Genomic DNA, 19,909 nt, shown 5'->3' on the forward strand with positions numbered 1-19,909 from the left:
AAGTTAGATGTTTAACAACTGAGCCACCCAGGCACCCCTTGAGATTTTTAAAATATGCAATTCAAACTAATCCTAACTAATCCTATACAGCCTTTACTAACCCCTTAGATAAGGTCTAGTTTCCATATTTTACTATTTTTCTTGAGGCTGGTGCATAGTTTTGTTTTGTTTATTAATAATCATAGGTTTACAATGAGTTTGTGTAAGCTTCCAACAGTATCAAAGACACAAGTAAATAAATCTCTCCTGTCAATATCATATAAATGTCACAAGTGTGTGTGTGTGCATAGACATATACACATATTGTGTATGTATACATATATATACACACAAACACACATATACATACATACATATTTTATAAAAGCTGTTTGAAGTACTTTTGCTAAAGTAAAGATTTTGAAAATTCTTCGGTGATAAATCTCACATTTTAGAAAATATTCCTTTGAAAACATATCCTAAAGTCCATTTTACTGCTATGCTTTCATCTGATACATATTCTCTGGAAATATCCCCTGCCCATTTATTTTTTGACGAGAGGGTATTGGCAATTTATCCAAAACTATTTAAAATACTTTTAGAGCAGTCATTTTTTTTTTAAATCCAGACTTGGCAGGAATAGTTTTGAAATACAGCTGAAGATACTAGAATTTCAGATAAACATGATCATAAGTCAAATATGAGAATTGTTATTTTGAATTTTGTTGGTCAGGATAATAAAATGCATCACTAAATAGGCTATTCTGATCTATAGATTTACTCAATAGGGATTCAAATTCTTTCAATACATAATGGTATTTTACCTAAGGAAGTTAAGCATTAGTGTATTTGGTCTTAAAATATAAAAAATAAAAAAACACATAAGGAGTTACTTCTTTTACTTTTTTTTTCTTCTAAATTTTCTCTTTGGATTGGTTATTTCCCATATAAAAGGCTCCTGTCCTAACTAGCAAACAAACAAAAGCAGAAACAGACCCATAAATGCAGAGAACAAACTGATGGTTGCCAGAGGAGAGGAGGGTGGAGGGAAAAGGGTATTCAGCAAAATGGGTGAACAGAGTGGAAGTTACAGGCTTGAGGTTTGGAATGATTAAGTCACGGGGATAAGAGGGACAGCATAGACGGGGTGCCTGGGTGGCTCAGTCGGTTAAACACTGATTCTTGGTTTCAGCTCAGGTCATGACCTCATGGTTTGAGTTTGAGGGATTCTGTCTCTTTCTGCCCCTTCTCTCAAAATAAATAAATAAACATTTTTTTTTAAAAGGCACAGCACAAAGAATATAGTCAATGGTACTGTAATAGCATTTTATGCTGAAAGATGGTAGTTAACTTGTGGTGAGCATAACAATGTACAGTTATCAAATCACTATGCTGTACACCTATTGCACACTATGTCAACTACATTGTACAATATTACTAATGTAATATTTGTCAACTATACTTCAATTTTAAAAAAAGGCTCCTGGAGTGCCTGCATAGCTCAGTTGGTAAAGCGTCAGATGTCATTCGGCTCATGTCACGATCTTGCAGCTCATGGTTTCGAGCCCCGTGTCGGGCTCTGTGCTGATGGCTCAGAAACTGGAGCCTGCTTCAGATTCTATGTCTCCTTTTCTCTCTACCCCTTCCCTGCTCTTACTCTGTCTCTCTCTCTCTCTCAAAAATAAATAAACATTAAAAAAAGTAAAAAAAAAAGTAAAAAATTTAAAAAGAAGACTCCTTTCCTATGCACAGTATTAGCAAGTAGACATAACCTTCAATCACCTGCTTTTTCTACTAAGAAAAAGCCATTGGAAAATACCAGAGAGCATACATACATACATTCTTTTAAAAGAATAAAAGAAGTTAAGTTACCTGCTAACAAGCAACTTCTAAGGGTACTGTGTAAATATCTTAGAAAAGACTTTCAGGAAGAAAAGTGCATAAAATAAGTTTAATGTGAAAGATATTGATGCTGTAAGATTTATATATTCATGAAGTAGATGCACTGAGAAGTAAAGTGGGGAGCAAAGATAAATTAGGTGGAGAAAGAGCAAGTCAGTTTGGCTAGGAAGGCTCTATTAGAGATAATGAAATATATCTGGACAGAATACATTACCATCAACTTGCTTAGAGATGACAACATTGTCTTTTGACCTTTGTTATTGTGTTAGTTACCTATTGTTGCACAACAAATTCTAAAATTTAGTAGCTGAAAAGCAGCGATTATTTATCATCTGTCATTGTTTTTATGAGTCGTCAGGAATTTGGGAATGGCTCAGTTGGATAGTTCTACCCGGGGCCTCTTCTGAGGCTGCAGTCAGAGGTTGGTTGGGGCAACAGTCATCTGAAGTCTTAACTACTAGAGGATACACTTCCAAAATGGTTCATTCACATGATTGGGAAGTTAATGCTGGCAATTGGCGGGGGGGGGGGGGGGGCAGCGGCTCTCCATGTGGGGCCATTCTGACAGGGCTGCTGAGCACCCCCACAGCATGGCAACTGGCTTGTGAGCAATTCCAAGGGCACAAAGTACAGGCTGCAATGCCTCATGATCTCATTTCAGAAGGCACGCACTGTCACTTGAACCCTGTATTATTCACACAGCATCAGTTCTAGTTTAATGAAGGAGAGTTCTGGGGCGCCTGGGTGGTGCAGTCAGTTAAGCGTCCGACTTCAGCCAGGTCACGGTCTCGCAGTCCATGAGTTCGAGCCCCACGTCGGGCTCTGGGCTGATGGCTCAGAGCCTGGAGCCTGTTTCCGATTCTGTGTCTCCCTCTCTCTCTGCCCCTCCCCCGTTCATGCTCTGTCTCTCTCTGTCCCAAAAATAAATAAACGTTGAAAAAAAAAATTTTTTTTAAATAAAAAAAAATGAAGGAGAGTTCTACACAAAGGCATGAGTTAAGGTGGTGAGAATCATTGGAGGTTATCAGGAAGTCAGAAGACAAATCAGGTATTACTAATATTAGTATTATCACTATCATCATCATTTTTATTATAAAAGGGCCTACCATGTACTTAGCAGTATACTCATTTCTAATATTCATAAAATTCTTTTGCATCATTTCTTAGCTTCCTAAAATTCTAGGGAGACAGGTTTAATTATTTTCATTTTAAAGTGAGAAGACTAAAATTCAGAGTAATCCAATAATTGGCCCAAAGTCACATAGGCAGTAAGGCAGGATATATGTTGATCTGATTCCAAATCTTAACACTCCTTCAACCATACATGATTCTCAGAAAATATTATCTGCTCTGGGCTGACCCTGCTAGATTAAAAATGTCTGGGGGCGCCTGGGTGGCGCAGTCGGTTAAGTGTCCGACTTCAGCCAGGTCACGATCTCACGGTCCGTGAGTTCGAGCCCCGCGTCAGGCTCTGGGCTGATGGCTCCGAGCCTGGAGCCTGTTTCCGATTCTGTGTCTCCCTCTCTCTCTGCCCCTCCCCCGTTCATGCTCTGTCTCTCTCTGTCCCCAAAATAAATAAAAACGTTGAAAAAAAAATTTAAAAAAAATGTCTGCATAATGACCACTGTCCCTCTTAAATACAGCACAAAGTGCATGAGATGGAGACATTAGTCAACACTGATAATTCAGGTATTTTAAAACAATTGTTTCTATAATAGGTAAAATATATTTAATAGCTGTTATTTTACAAAATTAGAGTAATATTGTCAATTTTCTTCTCATTGAAGCTAAATTAAAAAAAAAATCTGGAGGGGCACCTGGGTGGCTCAGTTGGTGAGCATCCGACTCTTGGTTTTGGCTCAGTCATGATCTCATGGCTTCGTGGGTTGGAGCCTCACATCAGGCCTTGCGCTGGCAGCACCCATCCTGCTTGTGATTCTCTCTCCCTGTCTCTCTGCCCCTCTCCCACTCGTGCCGTCTCTGTCTTCTCAAAATAAGTAAACACACTTAAAAAAAATTCTGGAGACAAAGAATTAGTGAATTTACAACTAAACAGTTAACTTTCTTCGTGAGGGTTTTAAAATCACAATTTTCTTATGAACCCATGATTTTGAAGTTGCAAATATAACCTGGTATAAGGGCAGATATTTTATGAAAATTAAGTGCCATTCTGTATGCCTTAAAATTGAGATTTAGCTGAAGGCATAAAGATAATGGCTAAACACACAAGGAGGGATTATTCTTGATAACTGAGAATCGTGTAGGCCGGGTAGAGCAACCACCTAACACCCCTCTTCTAACGAACACTTATTATTTTAATCAAGTTCTATTTTAAACTCACGATTTAAAGAAAAAAAAATGTTAATGTTTAATCATCTTTGAGAGACAGAGAGAGACAGAGCATGAGCGGGGAAGGGGCAGAGAGAGGGAGACACAGAATCAGAAGCAGGCTCCAGGCTCTGAGCTGTCAGTACAGAGCCCGACGCGGGCCTCGAACTCACAAACCGCGAGATCATGACCTGAGCCAGTCGGTTGCTTAACCGACTGAGACACCCAGGTGCCCCTAAACTCAGGATTTTTAAAAAGGAACTGGTTATTTTTTATATTATAACCAGTGAATAATTCAAAGATTTTGTTTAATCCTACACAGTTTCTAGGTGACAGATAAATAAATAATTAAAAACAAACGAATATTTTTCTTGACCTGGCAATATATGAAGTCTGAATTTGGAAATTCTGTGACCAACACAGGCCCTAAAGGAAAGATAAGCTAAAGTTCACCACTCTTGAGCACTCGTCCTTGATTTAATCAGGTTCTCTTGGCAGTAGTTTGGAATCCTCAAAATCCATACGTCAATTGGAGTTAAAAATTGAAACATGAAAAGCAGTAACTAAATAACTTCATCACAACAAATCAAAAGCATGTCTTTCTAAAACAGAATAATTATAGCTGTCCCTCGAACAACATGGGTTTGAACTGCACTGATTCAGATTTTTTCAGTACGGTAATATAAATGTATTTCCTCTTCCTTGTGATTTTCCAAATAACACTTTATTTTCTCTAGCTTACTTTATTGTACGAATAGAGTATATGATATATACAACACATAAAACATATGCCAATTAACTTATCGGTAAGGCTTCTGGTCAACCGTAAGCTATTAGTAGTTAAGTTTTGGGGGAATTAAAAGCTATACAGAAATTTTCTATTGTTCAGGGTGTCGGTGCCCCAACTCCTACATTGTTTGAGGGTCAACTGTATTGAAAACTGGAGCAAGGCCTTATGGGTGTTCCACCTATTCATCAGCTGTACTTCAAACAGAAAGTAACTCTCACAGTGCTAAAAAATTCTCCACCTCCTGTCCACTGTTTCCCAATTTGTGACATTTCTGAACAGACATCACTTGGAATTCTATTTAAAATGAAAATTCTTTGGCCCTTAGCAGATTTTCTGAATCATCTCTGGGGGTGGCACTCGGTAGCCTGCATTTTGGATAGTTACGTATTCCGAAGCTTGAGAATCGCTATAACAATTCTAAGGATCTTTAACACTGATCCACAAGAGAGGAAGGATAAAATAAACTGTAGTCAATAACATAATATCCTAAATTCCAATGTCAATTCCCAAAAAGAATATGCACTGGCAACAGGAAGTAATTATATTCTTTAAAAAAAATTTTTTTTAATGTTTATTAATTTTTGAGGGGGGGGGAAGAGAGAGAGAAAGAGAGAGTGCATGGGGGAGGGGCAGAGAGAGACGGAGACACAGAATCAGAAGCAGGCTCCAGGCTCTGCACAGAGCCCAACACGGGGCTCGAACCCATGAACTGAGAGATCATGACCTGAGCCAAAGTTGGACGCTTAACCAACTCAGCCACCCAGATGCCCTGGGAAGTAATTATATTCTTGAGAAACAAAGTATTTCTTTCAAATATTTGATACTTCAATAATAATATTAATAAAAAGAATTCTGTACTTACACCTGTTTTATATTTGTGCATGTTGACTCCTAGAGGGAGCACTTCAACAGACCTTAACTGTATTTTAAAATCTATACAAAAATAAATTATTCCTTAATTATAACTTCTGTCATTTTTGTCTGTCTACTCTGAGAACCAAATACTGTTCTACCATGACTTTTGGATAACTTTCCTTGAAGACACTCTAAGATTTTTAAGTGCAGAAACCAGGTGTTTTGGTCACCATTGTAAAAGTCTGGCATAATGGGGATACTCAACAAGGTGTGTTGAATGATTTGGTTCTTTTTTTTAAATTTTTTTTTACATTTATTCATTTTTGAGAAACAGAAAGAGACAGAGCACAAGCAGGGGAGGGGCAGAGAGAGAGGGAGACACAGAATCCGAAGTAGGCTCCAGGCTCCGAGGCTCCGAGCTGTCAGCACAGCGCCCGACGCGGGGCTCTAACTCACAAACCGTGAGATCACGCCCTGAGCCAAAATTGGACACTCAACCAACTGAGCCACCCAGGCACCCCGAATGATTTGGTTCTTTATGCATTAACTATTTTAATGTCTAAACAAAATGCTATTAAACAAATAATGTAGCTTAACAATGATAATGTATAATTCTTCAAATATAATAAATATATAATATTTTACAATAACATACATTTTAGGATTTCAAACAAGGTTTCCTCTTTTAACATGAATCAAAATACACACGTGGCTTTCTACAGGCCTATCATAACTTCAAAGATGGATCATTTTAGAAAACAGATTAATGCTATGCTAAATAAGAAAAACAAATAAAAGGAAACCGTATACTATATAACAGTGTAAAATGACACTGTAGTTCAGAGCTGTCACTTTTGCACTGAATGTACCTGGTAGAGAAAAACTAAGTGTAATGCTGTTTTCTATGAATCTTCTGTATTTTTTTTTCCACCAACATAATTGAAATTGTGAATATTTAAGCAACAGGAACTAGGTTACAATAATTTCTTCTTAATGACATCGTTCAGCTTTCCATTTAACTTTGCCAACTCTGCTCTGTGATTGAACACATCATTTTGTGAAATTCTTTAAACACATTACACACCTTTTAGTATTGTTAAAATGCCTCATTATTTGTGAGATGCTCTGCAATTCTCAGATGCTTCTGCTGCCAATAATAAGATTTAATTTTGCTGGCTCCCAGTAGCATAAACTACTTTAGATCTTTACATAGTGTATGGAGCACCCAACATACAAAGTGAGATACTCTCTAAGAATTTTTAGATATTTTGAATTTTATACTACATTAGCCAATTTCACAAACCGGTGATTTTAAATTTGCATTTGCATGTGTGCAAAACTTTAGATGATAATAAGTGATAATAAATAATGCATTTATAAAAAGGAATCCAAGTACATTTTCAAAAGGATATGTAGTATCAATGTTCCAAAAGTATACATTCTATAGGCACGAAACTATTTTATATAAAATTAAGATCTTGAAAAGTTAATTAAATATATTTTAATAAGCTCCTGTACATGAAGTAAAGTGGTAAAATCTGCTCTCTTAGCATTAATTTTTTCTAAATTTAAAATAAACCAAAAGGAAAAATATAACTTGTAAAATAATTTATGCTTTTAGTTGGAAAGTTCATTAATCATTAAAAACAACAATAGCTAATCTTGATTGAGGGCCATGTTTATTAGAAGGAAATACTTTACACGATTTCATAAATAATTTACTTAGCATTAATGATGACCTCATGACTTACTCTTTTACAATAAATAGTTAAGGGAAGCAAAAATACAGAAATGATTCTTCTTGCTCATAGCCACACTCCCATAAATGGCAGAACTTGGTTTTCAATCCTGTGTTTAATTCCAAAGGACACAATCTTAACTATTATGGAATTTTATTGTTACCAATATGGTAACAGTAGAAAAGTTAACCATGAACTAGAATTAAAAGTGGATTTGAAGACAGAATTATTTAATTTAAATTTCCAAGTTATGATAAAACTATCTTTATATGTACCTTTAAAGTCAAAGCATTTTGGTTGTCTACTCCAGAGAACCAAATAATGTTCTACCGTGACTTTTTGGATAACTTTCCTTGAGGAAACTCTAAGATTTTTAAGTGCAGAAACCAGGTGTTTTGCTCACCATTGTAAAAGTATGGCATAATGGAGATACTCAACAAGGTGTGTTTAATGATTTCATGAAGTAATAGAGAAGAATTAATTTTAGGCAGTCTCCAACTTAAACATGAATTCATTCATTCATTCAAAAAATACAGACAACCTCTGTTTAACAGACATTAGGCTAAGTGTCAATGAAAAACTGTAAGTAGCTAAGTAAAATACATTTCATGCTTCCAGGAGTTCACAGACTAGTCTTAGAGAGAGCTAAGTGAAAAACTACAAACAGTATCATAAGCGGTATAACAGATATACGTCAATTACTTTACGCAAGTGTAAGAATTAAGGTTCAGGAATGACATTCAAGGAGGGGGTTGAAAGAGAATTTTAGCTTCCAAAACGCATTCACAAAATAAAGCAAACACACACATAAAGAGGCAGGAACATCTAACTTGACAGAGAAAAACCTCAAGAGTCTCTCATTTAGCTGGAGACCTCTGCCTGAATTGCTATGCAACCCTGGAGCCACGGGGTCTTTCTTATCTCTATAGGGCTAATTTGCTTTCATTTCTTTCTTTTTCTTACTTTCTTTTTTTTTAAATTAGGTTCAGGGGTGATATTCAAGGAGGACTGATAAAGAAAAGGCTTCCAAATACGTTTATGAAACAAACCAAGTACATATACTCATAATGATACTTCTGAGTAGGTCAATATGTCCAAGGATTTCATGTCCCATCCATCTGCCCCCTTCACCTCATTCATTGCCAAAGTCATTTCATCCATTTCCATAGTGTTCTCTACTCTGCAAGCAGATGCCTCCCACATTTACATCTACTACTCAGACCTCTCTCCTGAGAGGCACAATTGTGTTTCCAACTGGTCTACTCAATCTGTCCAAAACTGAACTAAATATATTGTTTTTCAAAGCTGTTCCTCCTCCATATCCTTCTTTCCCTCATTAGAAACTTTGGGGGTAATCGTGCCTTGTCCTCTTTTGTGTCCTATATTCAGTAAGTTAAACTCTTTAGAATGTATCTCTTAATAGCTTTTCCCTCATGCTTAATTTCTTTTGGCTCATCCTTGCCACCTCCAGTGTGGTCCACAGACCCCATCTCTGCTGCTTCTGATACTGTTGCTGCTGGTTATGGAACCCTTACTAACCACCTGGCACTGCGCTTGGTGCATGAAATGATTATCTCAGGAGCATTTCAATCATTTCCCTACTTCCAATTACCCTCCCCTCCAGACACTACCTGAAAAATGAAGCTATTTTAGCTAGGTATAAGTGAAATATATTTGTGGACATCAGCCTGGGAATCTTAGAACCATTTATGTGTTCCTAGGGGAAGGTCATTCTATATCAGGCTATCAGTAATGCCTACATGATACAGGACAAGACATTCTTCCTTTCAACTTGCTAATCAATTCAACATTATTTGCTAATCATGGCTGTGTGCCAAGCACTCTGCTTGGTGTTAGTGATTTAACAGTGAAAAGAAGGACGCGGTGCTCACAGAACATATAGTCCACCAGATTTTCAATAAGCAGAAACCTCTGCAGGTTAAAGAATTATGATTTCCTACATGAAGCTCCAAGGGCTACTCATTGATTCCCTTGGTTGGTCTCACTGATGTCCAGAGTATTATTTAATTAATGCAGGCATGTATTCAGGAGAGCTTTCCCTCCCGATTTGATTTCTCTTTTTGTCATTCAGTACAATTTCAGGATATAAGTTTACTGATATAGTAATAGGATATAGTATAGGATATAGTTTGGTTACTATAAAAATGCCTTTCTAATAGGAGAATGTCGTGTCAGTAAAGATAAAATGAGGAGGGGTAACTAAATGAAAACCTTAAACACACACACACACACACACACACACACACACAATGAGACTGTAGTACAATGTTTTTAGTGGTAGAGCAGATTTCTATATGTTTATAAATAAATAGATCACTGAGGTTGGAAATTATGTAGCTTGGAATACTTTTGCTAATATATTTAAATATCAACACTACAGGCAGCAGACTATAAGGGAAAGAGCATGGACTTTTGGGTTCCTATAACTTTGATTTCAGACAGAAACTACATTATTTACTCTACACTGTTAACAACTATTTGAAATCCTTTTGTGTGCATCAGTTTTTCTGAGTATCGGTTTAGTGTTTGTTTTCATCTGTAGCGCAGAGAAATCATAAAGATTCATCTGAATTTTTCTGAAAGCTACTGAATTGTTCTCTCTGCTCTAGTCCTATCATCAAGCCAAGGCACAGTTCAAAATTCTAACTAAACAGCAACTCCAAGCTTGTCAATCCTCACTGAAAATCCTTAAATCTCAAGTCCAAGATCCCTGAGGATGACATTCAAATTTATGTTTAATTTTTGAGTTTGCACACTTCACTTTTAACCATTTCTTATCTCCAGTTTATGTTCCTGTTATACTAACTCTGCCTTTCCCACACACCAGTAAGTGCCTCTGAATATGCTAGTCCATCTGTTCCACCTCTTATGTATCTCTGCCACTCGTAATCATGACTGCATACAACTGGATGATAGAGAAAAAACGCAATTCTCTCATTTAGCTGGGGATCTCTGCCTGTATTGCTATGTAACCCTGGAGCCATGGGGCCTTTCTTATCTCTATAGGGCTAATTTATTTATTTCTTTTTAATTAATTAATTTATTTATTTATTTTTAAAAATTTTTAATGTTTATTTATTTTGGAGAAACAGAGCGTGAGTTGAGGAGGGGCAGAAAGAAAGGGAGACAGAATCCGAAACAGGCTCCAGGCACTCAGATGTCAGCACAGAGCCCGATGCGGGGCTCAAACTCACAAATCATGAGATCAAGACCTGAGCTGAAGTCGGAGGGTTAACTGATTGAGCCACCCAGCTGCCCCAGTTTTTTGTTGTTTTTTTTTTTAACACATAGCATGTGCCAAGTGTTCTACTAGATACTTTCAATGCATTTCAAAATCATCAACAATAAGAAGTTACAATGTGCTCCAAATAACAGAAAAATAACAGTGGACTCCTAGGTAGTACCAAAAGAATAGATGTTAAAAAAAAAAAAATCTGGCTCTTTGCTAAAAAGCCAGAATTATCTCAACCTCATTCAATAACAAAGATATGGTGTGCCACACTAAAAACCAGTAAATCTTTTGAGTAAAATTCTTCATGCAATTGAAATTAGTAGCTTACTTTTTAGTATTCTATTTTGGGTGCTAATCCTATCTGCTGAATGGGAAATCTATATACTAATGAAATTTTAAATCTCTCTTGATGAAATATAAAAAAAACCTGAGTAATAAGGAATGGTAAAGAGATAGAAGAAAATCTCACGGAGATTTTGTCTAGCTGCCATAAAAATGCATCTTTTTTTTTTAAATTTTTTTTCAACGTTTTTTATTTATTTTTGGGACAGAGAGAGACAGAGCATGAACGGGGGAGGGGCAAAGAGAGAGGGAGACACAGAATCGGAAACAGGCTCCAGGCTCTGAGCCATCAGCCCAGAGCCTGACGCAGGGCTCGAACTCACGGACCACGAGATCGTGACCTGGCTGAAGTCGGACACTTAACCGACTGCGCCACCCAGGAGCCCCAAAAATGCATCTTAAAAATAATAAAATTAACACTTTTCCTTGATTACTCATGTAACCATTACCTACTTTGAAGAACTTTGAAGAACAGCAGTACACAAAAGTTTACTATTAAATTTACCTTTATATACACTTTAGATATTTTAACAGTAATGCTTCACCTGCTGCCTATATCATTATAAAAAGAATTTGTTGCTGATTGTTTTAAGTTTTCATATTTTTATCACTTACCTTTCTAATATATGCCCCCAGCTTATAAAACAGAGATACTGACAGTATCCATGTGCTAGGGACACAGATTGATAAAATGTTCTTGGGGATTAAGACAAAGCGTGATAAATGCTCCAATGATTGTACGCACAGGCAAAGGAGCAAGGGGAAGGAAGCCACTTAATACAGCCTGCAGAAATGAGGTGAATGAGTAAAAACTTCACAGGAGAGGTGGCATTTGACATGAGTCTTCAAGTAAAAAGAAAAAAAAACAAAACAAAAAAAATCCCAGTGGGCAGGTTCATGGAAGAGGCAGGCAGCAGAAGTATACAGACAGTATTCTGGGAGAGCAAAGCCAAGTAAATTAGCAGTATGTTGCGTGTGCACCAGACCATGAAGAGCTTTTCATGCCAAGCTGGAGAGATGAACTTTATCCTTTAAGGATGGAGGATACATGAAGTATTTATTTCAAACATAAAAATGGTGATTACTATGTGGCCATATTTTGTTTTCTGTGGGTCCCAGGGGGCAACAGAGTCAGTCACTCTTATACACAGTCCTGGCAGTTGATGTTATTAATGCTAGGATTAAACGGTAAAAAAAGGTATTCTAAACAGAAATAACTTCCTTGCAGATTAAATAGACAAAGTTGCTCTCATCAGAAATAAATTCCTTTAATGTGAGGAAGTAGTACATAACCTTTATTTTGTTCTGTTTTTGATAACACCATGCTGTTTGTTATTATTGCTGTTCATAAAACTTGCATAGAGCTCCAATGAATAAAACTGGTAAATACAGAATAGGGAAACATTAAGAGCCTCAGAGTGTATTCTTCTTCCCTACTGTTTATGGCATCTACTAACAAACTTTCATGAAGTCTCAGGGCTGCGTGGTTACAGTCTGAAAACCACTAGGTGAAGACAGTTTATCTCTAGAAAATGAGGGGTAGTAAGCTGGACCCCAATACCTCTGGGAGGATTCACACTTTAAGTCATGATTAGCCGATCTAGAGATTTAATAAAGCATATAGACTGTTTTATTTGCAACACTACAGCTAAATGTGAAATCACGTTGGGACATAATTGTTATGGACATAAAATTAGGGAGAATTTACTGCATTCTTATGTATAGTGTGTGTGTGTGTGTGTGTGTGTATATACACACACACACATATATATGCACAATATATACACATACACACACACATATATATATATATATCCATTCAAATTTGTTTTAAATAAGATTTCCCACTTATACACATTTGAGCTCCATAAATTGGCAGTTCTAATACACACAAACATTATAATCAATTTTTTCTTATGGTAGCATTTAATCTTAATTTTTGTCAACCAAAAGGCATTCTAAGCAACCACACTCCAGAACTTGATTTTGGGGGATAAACAATTCACTAAATATATAGTGCAAATTGAGTTCTGGCATCATCCAGGATCAAAGCACCTCTGAATTAAAAACAAAAAACAAAAAAACAGATACGCGTATATTCACAGTAATATAGAACTGAGATCTCACACATAAGGAAATTAATTTAAATTAAGTGTTAGATAGTCTATACAAAAACAGTATTTGCATGTGTATGTAGAAGTATGAATATAGTTGACTAAATTAAAATACAATGAAAAAGAAAGTCTTAATATCCTTTAGCTTATTTGTTGGCTTTTTACCTTTGAACTGTTCAGGTCAAATACATTTTAAATCTTACTCTTAAAATTTGGTAATGTACAGTTTCAGCAAATATGACAGAACAGTTTGAACATTTAATGAGAAGATGGAACTGAAACTGAATATTATTCATGCTAAGCTATCTTAAATGTTTTGCATATGCTAACTCTTATGCTAAAATAATTTTAAGAAAGTAAGCATTAAAATCTCAACTCCTTGATGCAGAATCGTTTCTGAAACACACTTATGCATGCCATTCCATAATGAGAACCACTTTTGAAAATTTAACTAATCATTTTCATGTTTTTCCCCAGAAATGGTCTGTTACTTCTCCAGCATCTCATCTCTTATAACAATATGTCAACCAAAGAAAATACATTGCCTTAAAATAGGCTGATACACATAACGAAGAAAACTAATCATGTTTAATTCTGCCCTTTGAAAATAAAAAGAGTCAGCTTTTATCAATCTTTACCTTTATGCTTTAAAAAATGATCTTTTTTTCTTCCTTCTCTTCTGCCAAAAACAAAAACGAATAGCAACAAAAAGTTAAGCTCACATTGCCTGTTACCATAAATGTCAGGATCAAATGTCACTTTATGAATTAAAAATGTGAAATAGAGTTCATTATTTGTCAACATTTCTATTTTGTCCAAATTCCTAGAGTTTGTACATGAATCGTTATAACATCAACAACAACAAAATGAGTGTTTAAAAATCATTCCAGTGTGTTTTCAAAGAAAATCATCTGCCAAGAAAGGTGTCAGCAAGATCTTTACCGAAGGAATTGTAAAAAGCTTGTGTCATGACTGAGCATATGGAATTTACTGACCCTTAAACTTTAAGAGACTGAAGTAGAATACCTAATGTCAAAAGCTGCCCCAAAGAGCCAGCTACAGGATATTGTAAAGAGTGTTTATATCTCAGTGTACGGAGAAGAAAAAAAAAAAAAAGTAATAATTCTGCAGAACAGCCCCAGGGCACTTGCATTTTGAGTCACTGCCACAATACGCAGATCGCCACCGGGAAGTGAATATATCCTGCACCAGCACAGACTTGCACTATCAGTAGACATCAGTGTAAAGCAGGAGAGGCAACAGGATTAAAAATAGAAGTATAAAAACGGGGAGAGAGATGGACTAATTATATTTACTGCTCATAGTTTGCAAAGGCAAAAGACATTAACAAATCAGATGTGCATTTATTCAGAGCCCTCTTTTAAAAGAATTCTGACTCTCTCCCATATTAATCTCTAGGTCTTTATATATATTTTTTTCAGAACACTGTAACTGTAGAGCTAAAATAATTAAATGCCAGGCTGTTTATATTCCCATAAAGTAAGATATATGGAGGGAAGAGGTTCATTTTCTCTTTTCATGTAATGATGAAATGACTGAATTACAAAGTAAACCTTAGTACTAAAAGATGCAGTTTGAGGACAAAAATGAGGAAGAATCTGATTTAGTTTAGGCTTATCCATTTTCCAGACTGATGACTGATTTATTCACAGGCAACTGAAATACATTTAGTAGGTAACAGCTTTGTTACTCACACTTATATTTATATTATAAATCATTCTGACTTCTTGATAACACAGAAAAGCTTCCATCTTAATGAGTTTCTACTTGATCTCAAATTGTAACGCATACGAAACATGGTATGTAAGCTTCCTATATTATTGATTGCCTGTATATTGCACATGTAACAAAATTAACTAACAAATTCTGTTGAGCTATGTGTATGAAATAGAAAACATTTTTCTAAGCCCAGAGGACATAGTTTTCAAAGTTCCATAATATGTCTCTTACTTCTATTCTCTCTGTGATATAGAAGAGAAGTAACTCTAATATTCACCATATTATAGCCATAAATAACAGTATCAGGAGACTCATCTCATAAACCCTCAAGGATGACACAGTAGCAAGTTTTAAAATCCCTGAGAAAATTAAGTGTTCGTTATTATTTTGCTTGAATTCACAGAGAATTCTAATGCCATCCTATTTCCATATTTAAAAAACAGATTAAACTGACATGCACATTATCCATTTCTTACATCCTCTTTAACACTTGCACACTTTGCAGTTTTCCTTTGATTATATTTCCTTTTATTAAAAGTTTGACTATACATTAACTTCCTAAGTAGTGAAGCCATTTAAAACACACTTACTTGAAAAGTGTAAAACCGGGTCCCATTAGGAGGATGCACTTTAGGGGAGCCAGAAACGGTGTTCATATCCGAGAAAATCATTTCTGATCACAGAGACAATATAATCCACAAGGAGCTACAGATGCAGAGCAGAGAGCTTAGCGTACAGATAAATCCGTGCATGCATTGAGGGAGGCTAGAGGGTAAAATGAAATCTGCCCCATCCTTCATAGATACACAGTGATAGCATTTTGAATCTTTCTCCTACGTTTGAAATCTAAGCTGAAAGGTTATCAGCCACCGACCTTTTGTGCAGCTAGTTCTTTAGAACGTACAATGTTTTTTTAAAAAATTAAAACACAGAAGGGAAAAAGCAAGAACCAACAATAAATGGAGCTTGTGCAGAATCTGGCAGTGCTGTGGACCTGCCCATCTGTTCTCAGTGATAATCACCTCCCTCCACCACAGTCTAGCAGAGTGATTATGCTAAATATCCTGGTTAACCAATAACATACAGTTTCATTTCAGGGAAGCGCGCACAGTGTAATACAGAGGACCTCTTCTGACTAACCTGAAGCATGTTTCGTATGCTGTTTAAAGCCATATTTAGCAACAAATTATTGTTCCATCACTCTTATTTCTGTATGTTTCCAGATCTCTTTGTTACTCCCAGCCTTTTCAATGAGATTTTAGACTTTTGTACAAATCCTTTTCTTTGAAAGGGAAGAATATTTTTAAGTTTAGAGATCAAAGCATATTATAGTTGGCTAGAACATTAAGGCTCAAGACATACAATTCAGAAAAGCTATATAATACTAGGAGTATTATCAAATAAAATGCACTAAATATTTCTACTTTTCTGAACTCTTAACGCACATCACAATATGAGCATAATCATTACTCTACTTCTCCCATTTTAACTCAAAAATCATTAAGTTTCAAAGTTAACTAAAAAAGGACAATACACTTGTTTTTAAAAAATCAAAACTTTAACTCTCATATATAGAAAAAAATTATCTTTTAGATACATGAAGATTTTTAAGTCGATATCCAAAAACATTAACTGTAAACTGTAAACTGTACAGGCTGTGCTGCAAAGTGTGTTCATTTTTTATGTCTTTTAACACAGATTATTCAGTCTGTATAAAAGATCATATTCAGATGACTTTACACTTTTTAGAGGTAAAAATAAATGCTCCATTTACACATGGTTCAAAGGTGGAGACTTCAGGAGAACAGAGATGAGAATGAGCCCAAAGTGGTGACTTTGTGAATGTATCTAAGATGGCATAGTTATATATAATTAACAACCAGGAACCACCTGCTTTGAACCTGAAGACTATCAAACTATGATGGTGATGGGCTCTGAAAACTTAAATTTTTATTCATTTGTAGCTTTTATTTGCCAACTATGATTCAAATTTATATCAATGAGGAAGAAGCAGAAACATGATTCTCAATTCTTTAGATAGGACCCCCACATTCTGGTAAATTCTGCAAGTAGGTAATTGTTTGCTCGGTAAACTGCTAAATAAACCAGAAGATAATTTTTAAACAAATGTTTAATTTGAGAATAATCTTACATTTATGGAAGAGTTACAGAGATAGTACAGAGAGTTCCCATACATCCCTCAACGGATTTCTCTGTTAACATCTTGTATTACTCCAATACATTTGTCAAAACTGAGTAACTGATATTGGTACATTATTATTAAATAAACTCCAGACTTTACTATGGTTTCACTAGTCATTCTACTAATGTCTCTTTTGTGTTCTTGGTTCCCATCCAGGGTTTCACATTCATTTTGTTTCCGTGTCTCCTGAGTTTCCTCTGGCCTGTGACACCTTCTCAGCTTTTCCTTGTTTTTCATGATCTTGATAATCTTTGGAAGACTTAAGATTTACTGGCCAAGTATCCCACAGGCTACCCTGCTTTGATGTTTTTATTAACTTTATTTGATGTTTCCCTAATGATTAGCACTGGGCTATGGGTTTTAGGGAAGAATACCACAGAGGTAAAGTGTCCTCATCATATATTAATGAAGTGACCTCATCACAACATCATGGGAGTATGTGATATCCACCTATCACTAGTGATATTAACCATCACTTGGTAAGGTGGTGTTTGCCAGGTTTCTCTACTGTAAAGTTACTATGTTTTCCTTTCCATACTCTATTCTTTGGAACTTGGCCACTAAGTCTAGTATATTCTCCAAGAGGTGATAGAAAGTGGTAAAATTAAGCTTTACATCCTGGGGGAGGGTAGTGTTTATATGTATTAAATGGAATTTTTCTGTAGAGAAGATTTGCCTCATCTATAATTATTTTTTCAACTATTTACTTCTACCAGTATGAACTCAGAGATATTTATTTTATACGTAGAGTTATTATACAATATAATTTATTTTGATGCTTAAATCGTCCCAGATTTGGCTACGGGCAAGTCCTTCAGGTCGGCTCCTATTTCCCTTTGATGTGTTCCCATCCTTTTTTTCCTTTGAGCACACAGATGATTATTTTTTAAAACTGCTTTTTTTCCTCCTGCATGATTTACCTAGTTACTAAAACTATTAGTCATCTTAACTATAACTCTACCACTGCAATTTAAATAGGAAAATCGTGCTTTCTTTTTCATGATTATTTAAGCAGCTACCTTATATTTTTTAAATATTCTTTTTTCCCTTCTGATTTTTTAGGCTACATGGGATTCTTTCAAATGACTATCAAATTAAATAAAGTAAGTATACAGGCATACTAGCTTTGGTAATTAGCTATGTATGTAAAAAAATTTAGTTTTTCCCACTCAGAGATACTTCCTCTTATGGCTGGCAGGGCCAAGTAAGTCTGCTCCTCAAAGAGCTATCAGTGGAAACAATGTCTCGAAAACAAATGTGAAGCTTCTTGTGAACCCAGGTTTTAAAGGAATTTTTATTTATTTTTTTTGCCAAATAGATTATTATGGTGCAAATAAAACCCGTGTGTTTTATGCTTACCTGTAAATTGGTTCTGATGTAATACAGACCATATGATTCACTAGATTTCTTCTTATTATTTAGAAGGCCAGTAAATCAAATATTCATGGTATAATATTACATATCCCCGGCATAATTTCATATATTTGCTGAATTTGCCTCAACCAACAAACTATTTCAGCAAGGAATTCTGAAGCTTTTTGGCCAAGAAAGGTACAGGTTTTTCTTTTTCACAGTTTTTGTGTGGGGAGGGGAAGAAAGAATTAATGTTGAGTAAGCTGGAAGGAGAAACAGTATAAATATATAATTATTTTAAATACAGTGCTTTACTCTAAATGTTGCAGAAATTGCCAAAAGATACATTCCTCCCCAAACTTTTGTTTTCTAAGCAGACTATTTATGATAATGATGGTATATAATTGTACTGAATGTTTATTTGAAGATAACTTTCTTTCTCTGCTTGGTAGCCAACAGGGAAAGTGGTGTCCACATCTGAAAATTGAAAGGATACAGAACCTTGCCTTGTCCATTTTGGTTATAGAAGTCTGGTACTATTTCTTGGCCCTAGCATCACAATTATAAGAGATACAGTCTCTGTCCTTATTAAGGAATTTTAAATTTGGTGGGAGAGACATCGATTACTAAGAGGTTATTAACTAACAAGACAACTGACATGAAGTTTAGTAAGTGCTAATGACTGACTTAATGTAAAGGAGACTGAGTTCATCTGAAAAGTATCTAACACAGGGATATATCAAAATGACCTTGGCAAAGGCAGGAGGTTGAAGGAAGAGAAGGAACAATGCATGAAGACATACAAGATGACAGGGAATGTTTTGGGAAATATGACTGAAAGCATTTCAGGGCACCTGAGGTAACTGTGTTAGACGTGTTTTCTCATATATAAACTTTTCTCAAATGAAATTAATAAAGAGACATTAACCTGGTCAACACCCCATTTCTATGAAATCAAGTAAAGTAAGAACATTCTTATCTCAAAAAATATATAAAATGTAGAGACATATTTTCATACTTTTGGTTAGTATATTTTGACATCTTTCTTAAGTTTTCCAAATAGCTTTCCAAGATTTTTTTGGCTTGTCAAAAACTTCATTCTTAGTTTGATTGCGTTCAATTTATAATAACACTATTTTAAGTATTAACTCGAAAGTAAAAGATAGTACAATATTACTATGTGAAACAAAACTTACTGTGTTCAGGCCAGGACTCATTAGTTTCTGGGCCATGTCTACCAACCACATCAAGTACTGGTAAGATGTCCATTTTAATTGCTACCCACAGACCACCGCCCAAAAATCTCTCAAG

The 19,909-nt window shown here is 35.6% G+C and overlaps 1 protein-coding gene across 24 annotated transcripts in view; it reads right to left on the bottom strand.

Moving 5' to 3' along the window:
• PPFIA2 (PTPRF interacting protein alpha 2) overlaps window positions 1-19,909 on the bottom strand; it is a 478,195-nt gene that overhangs the window by 305,612 nt on the left and 152,674 nt on the right. For 3 of the 24 annotated variants that reach the window (XM_019835291.3, XM_019835289.3, XM_019835288.3), the window contains exon 1: window positions 15,633-16,047. The exons of 19 other annotated variants lie outside the window; for them this stretch is intronic. In XM_019835291.3, the coding sequence (XP_019690850.1) occupies window positions 15,633-15,713 (81 nt within the window). In that variant the 5' untranslated portion in view covers window positions 15,714-16,047. Of the gene's footprint in view, window positions 1-15,632; window positions 16,050-19,909 lie in introns of those variants that run through there. 2 more of the 24 variants (XM_019835287.3, XM_019835290.3) reach the window with 2 other exon arrangements.

This window comes from Felis catus, chromosome B4, assembly GCF_018350175.1.
Source record: "Felis catus isolate Fca126 chromosome B4, F.catus_Fca126_mat1.0, whole genome shotgun sequence".
NCBI classification, from domain to species: domain Eukaryota; kingdom Metazoa; phylum Chordata; class Mammalia; order Carnivora; family Felidae; genus Felis; species Felis catus.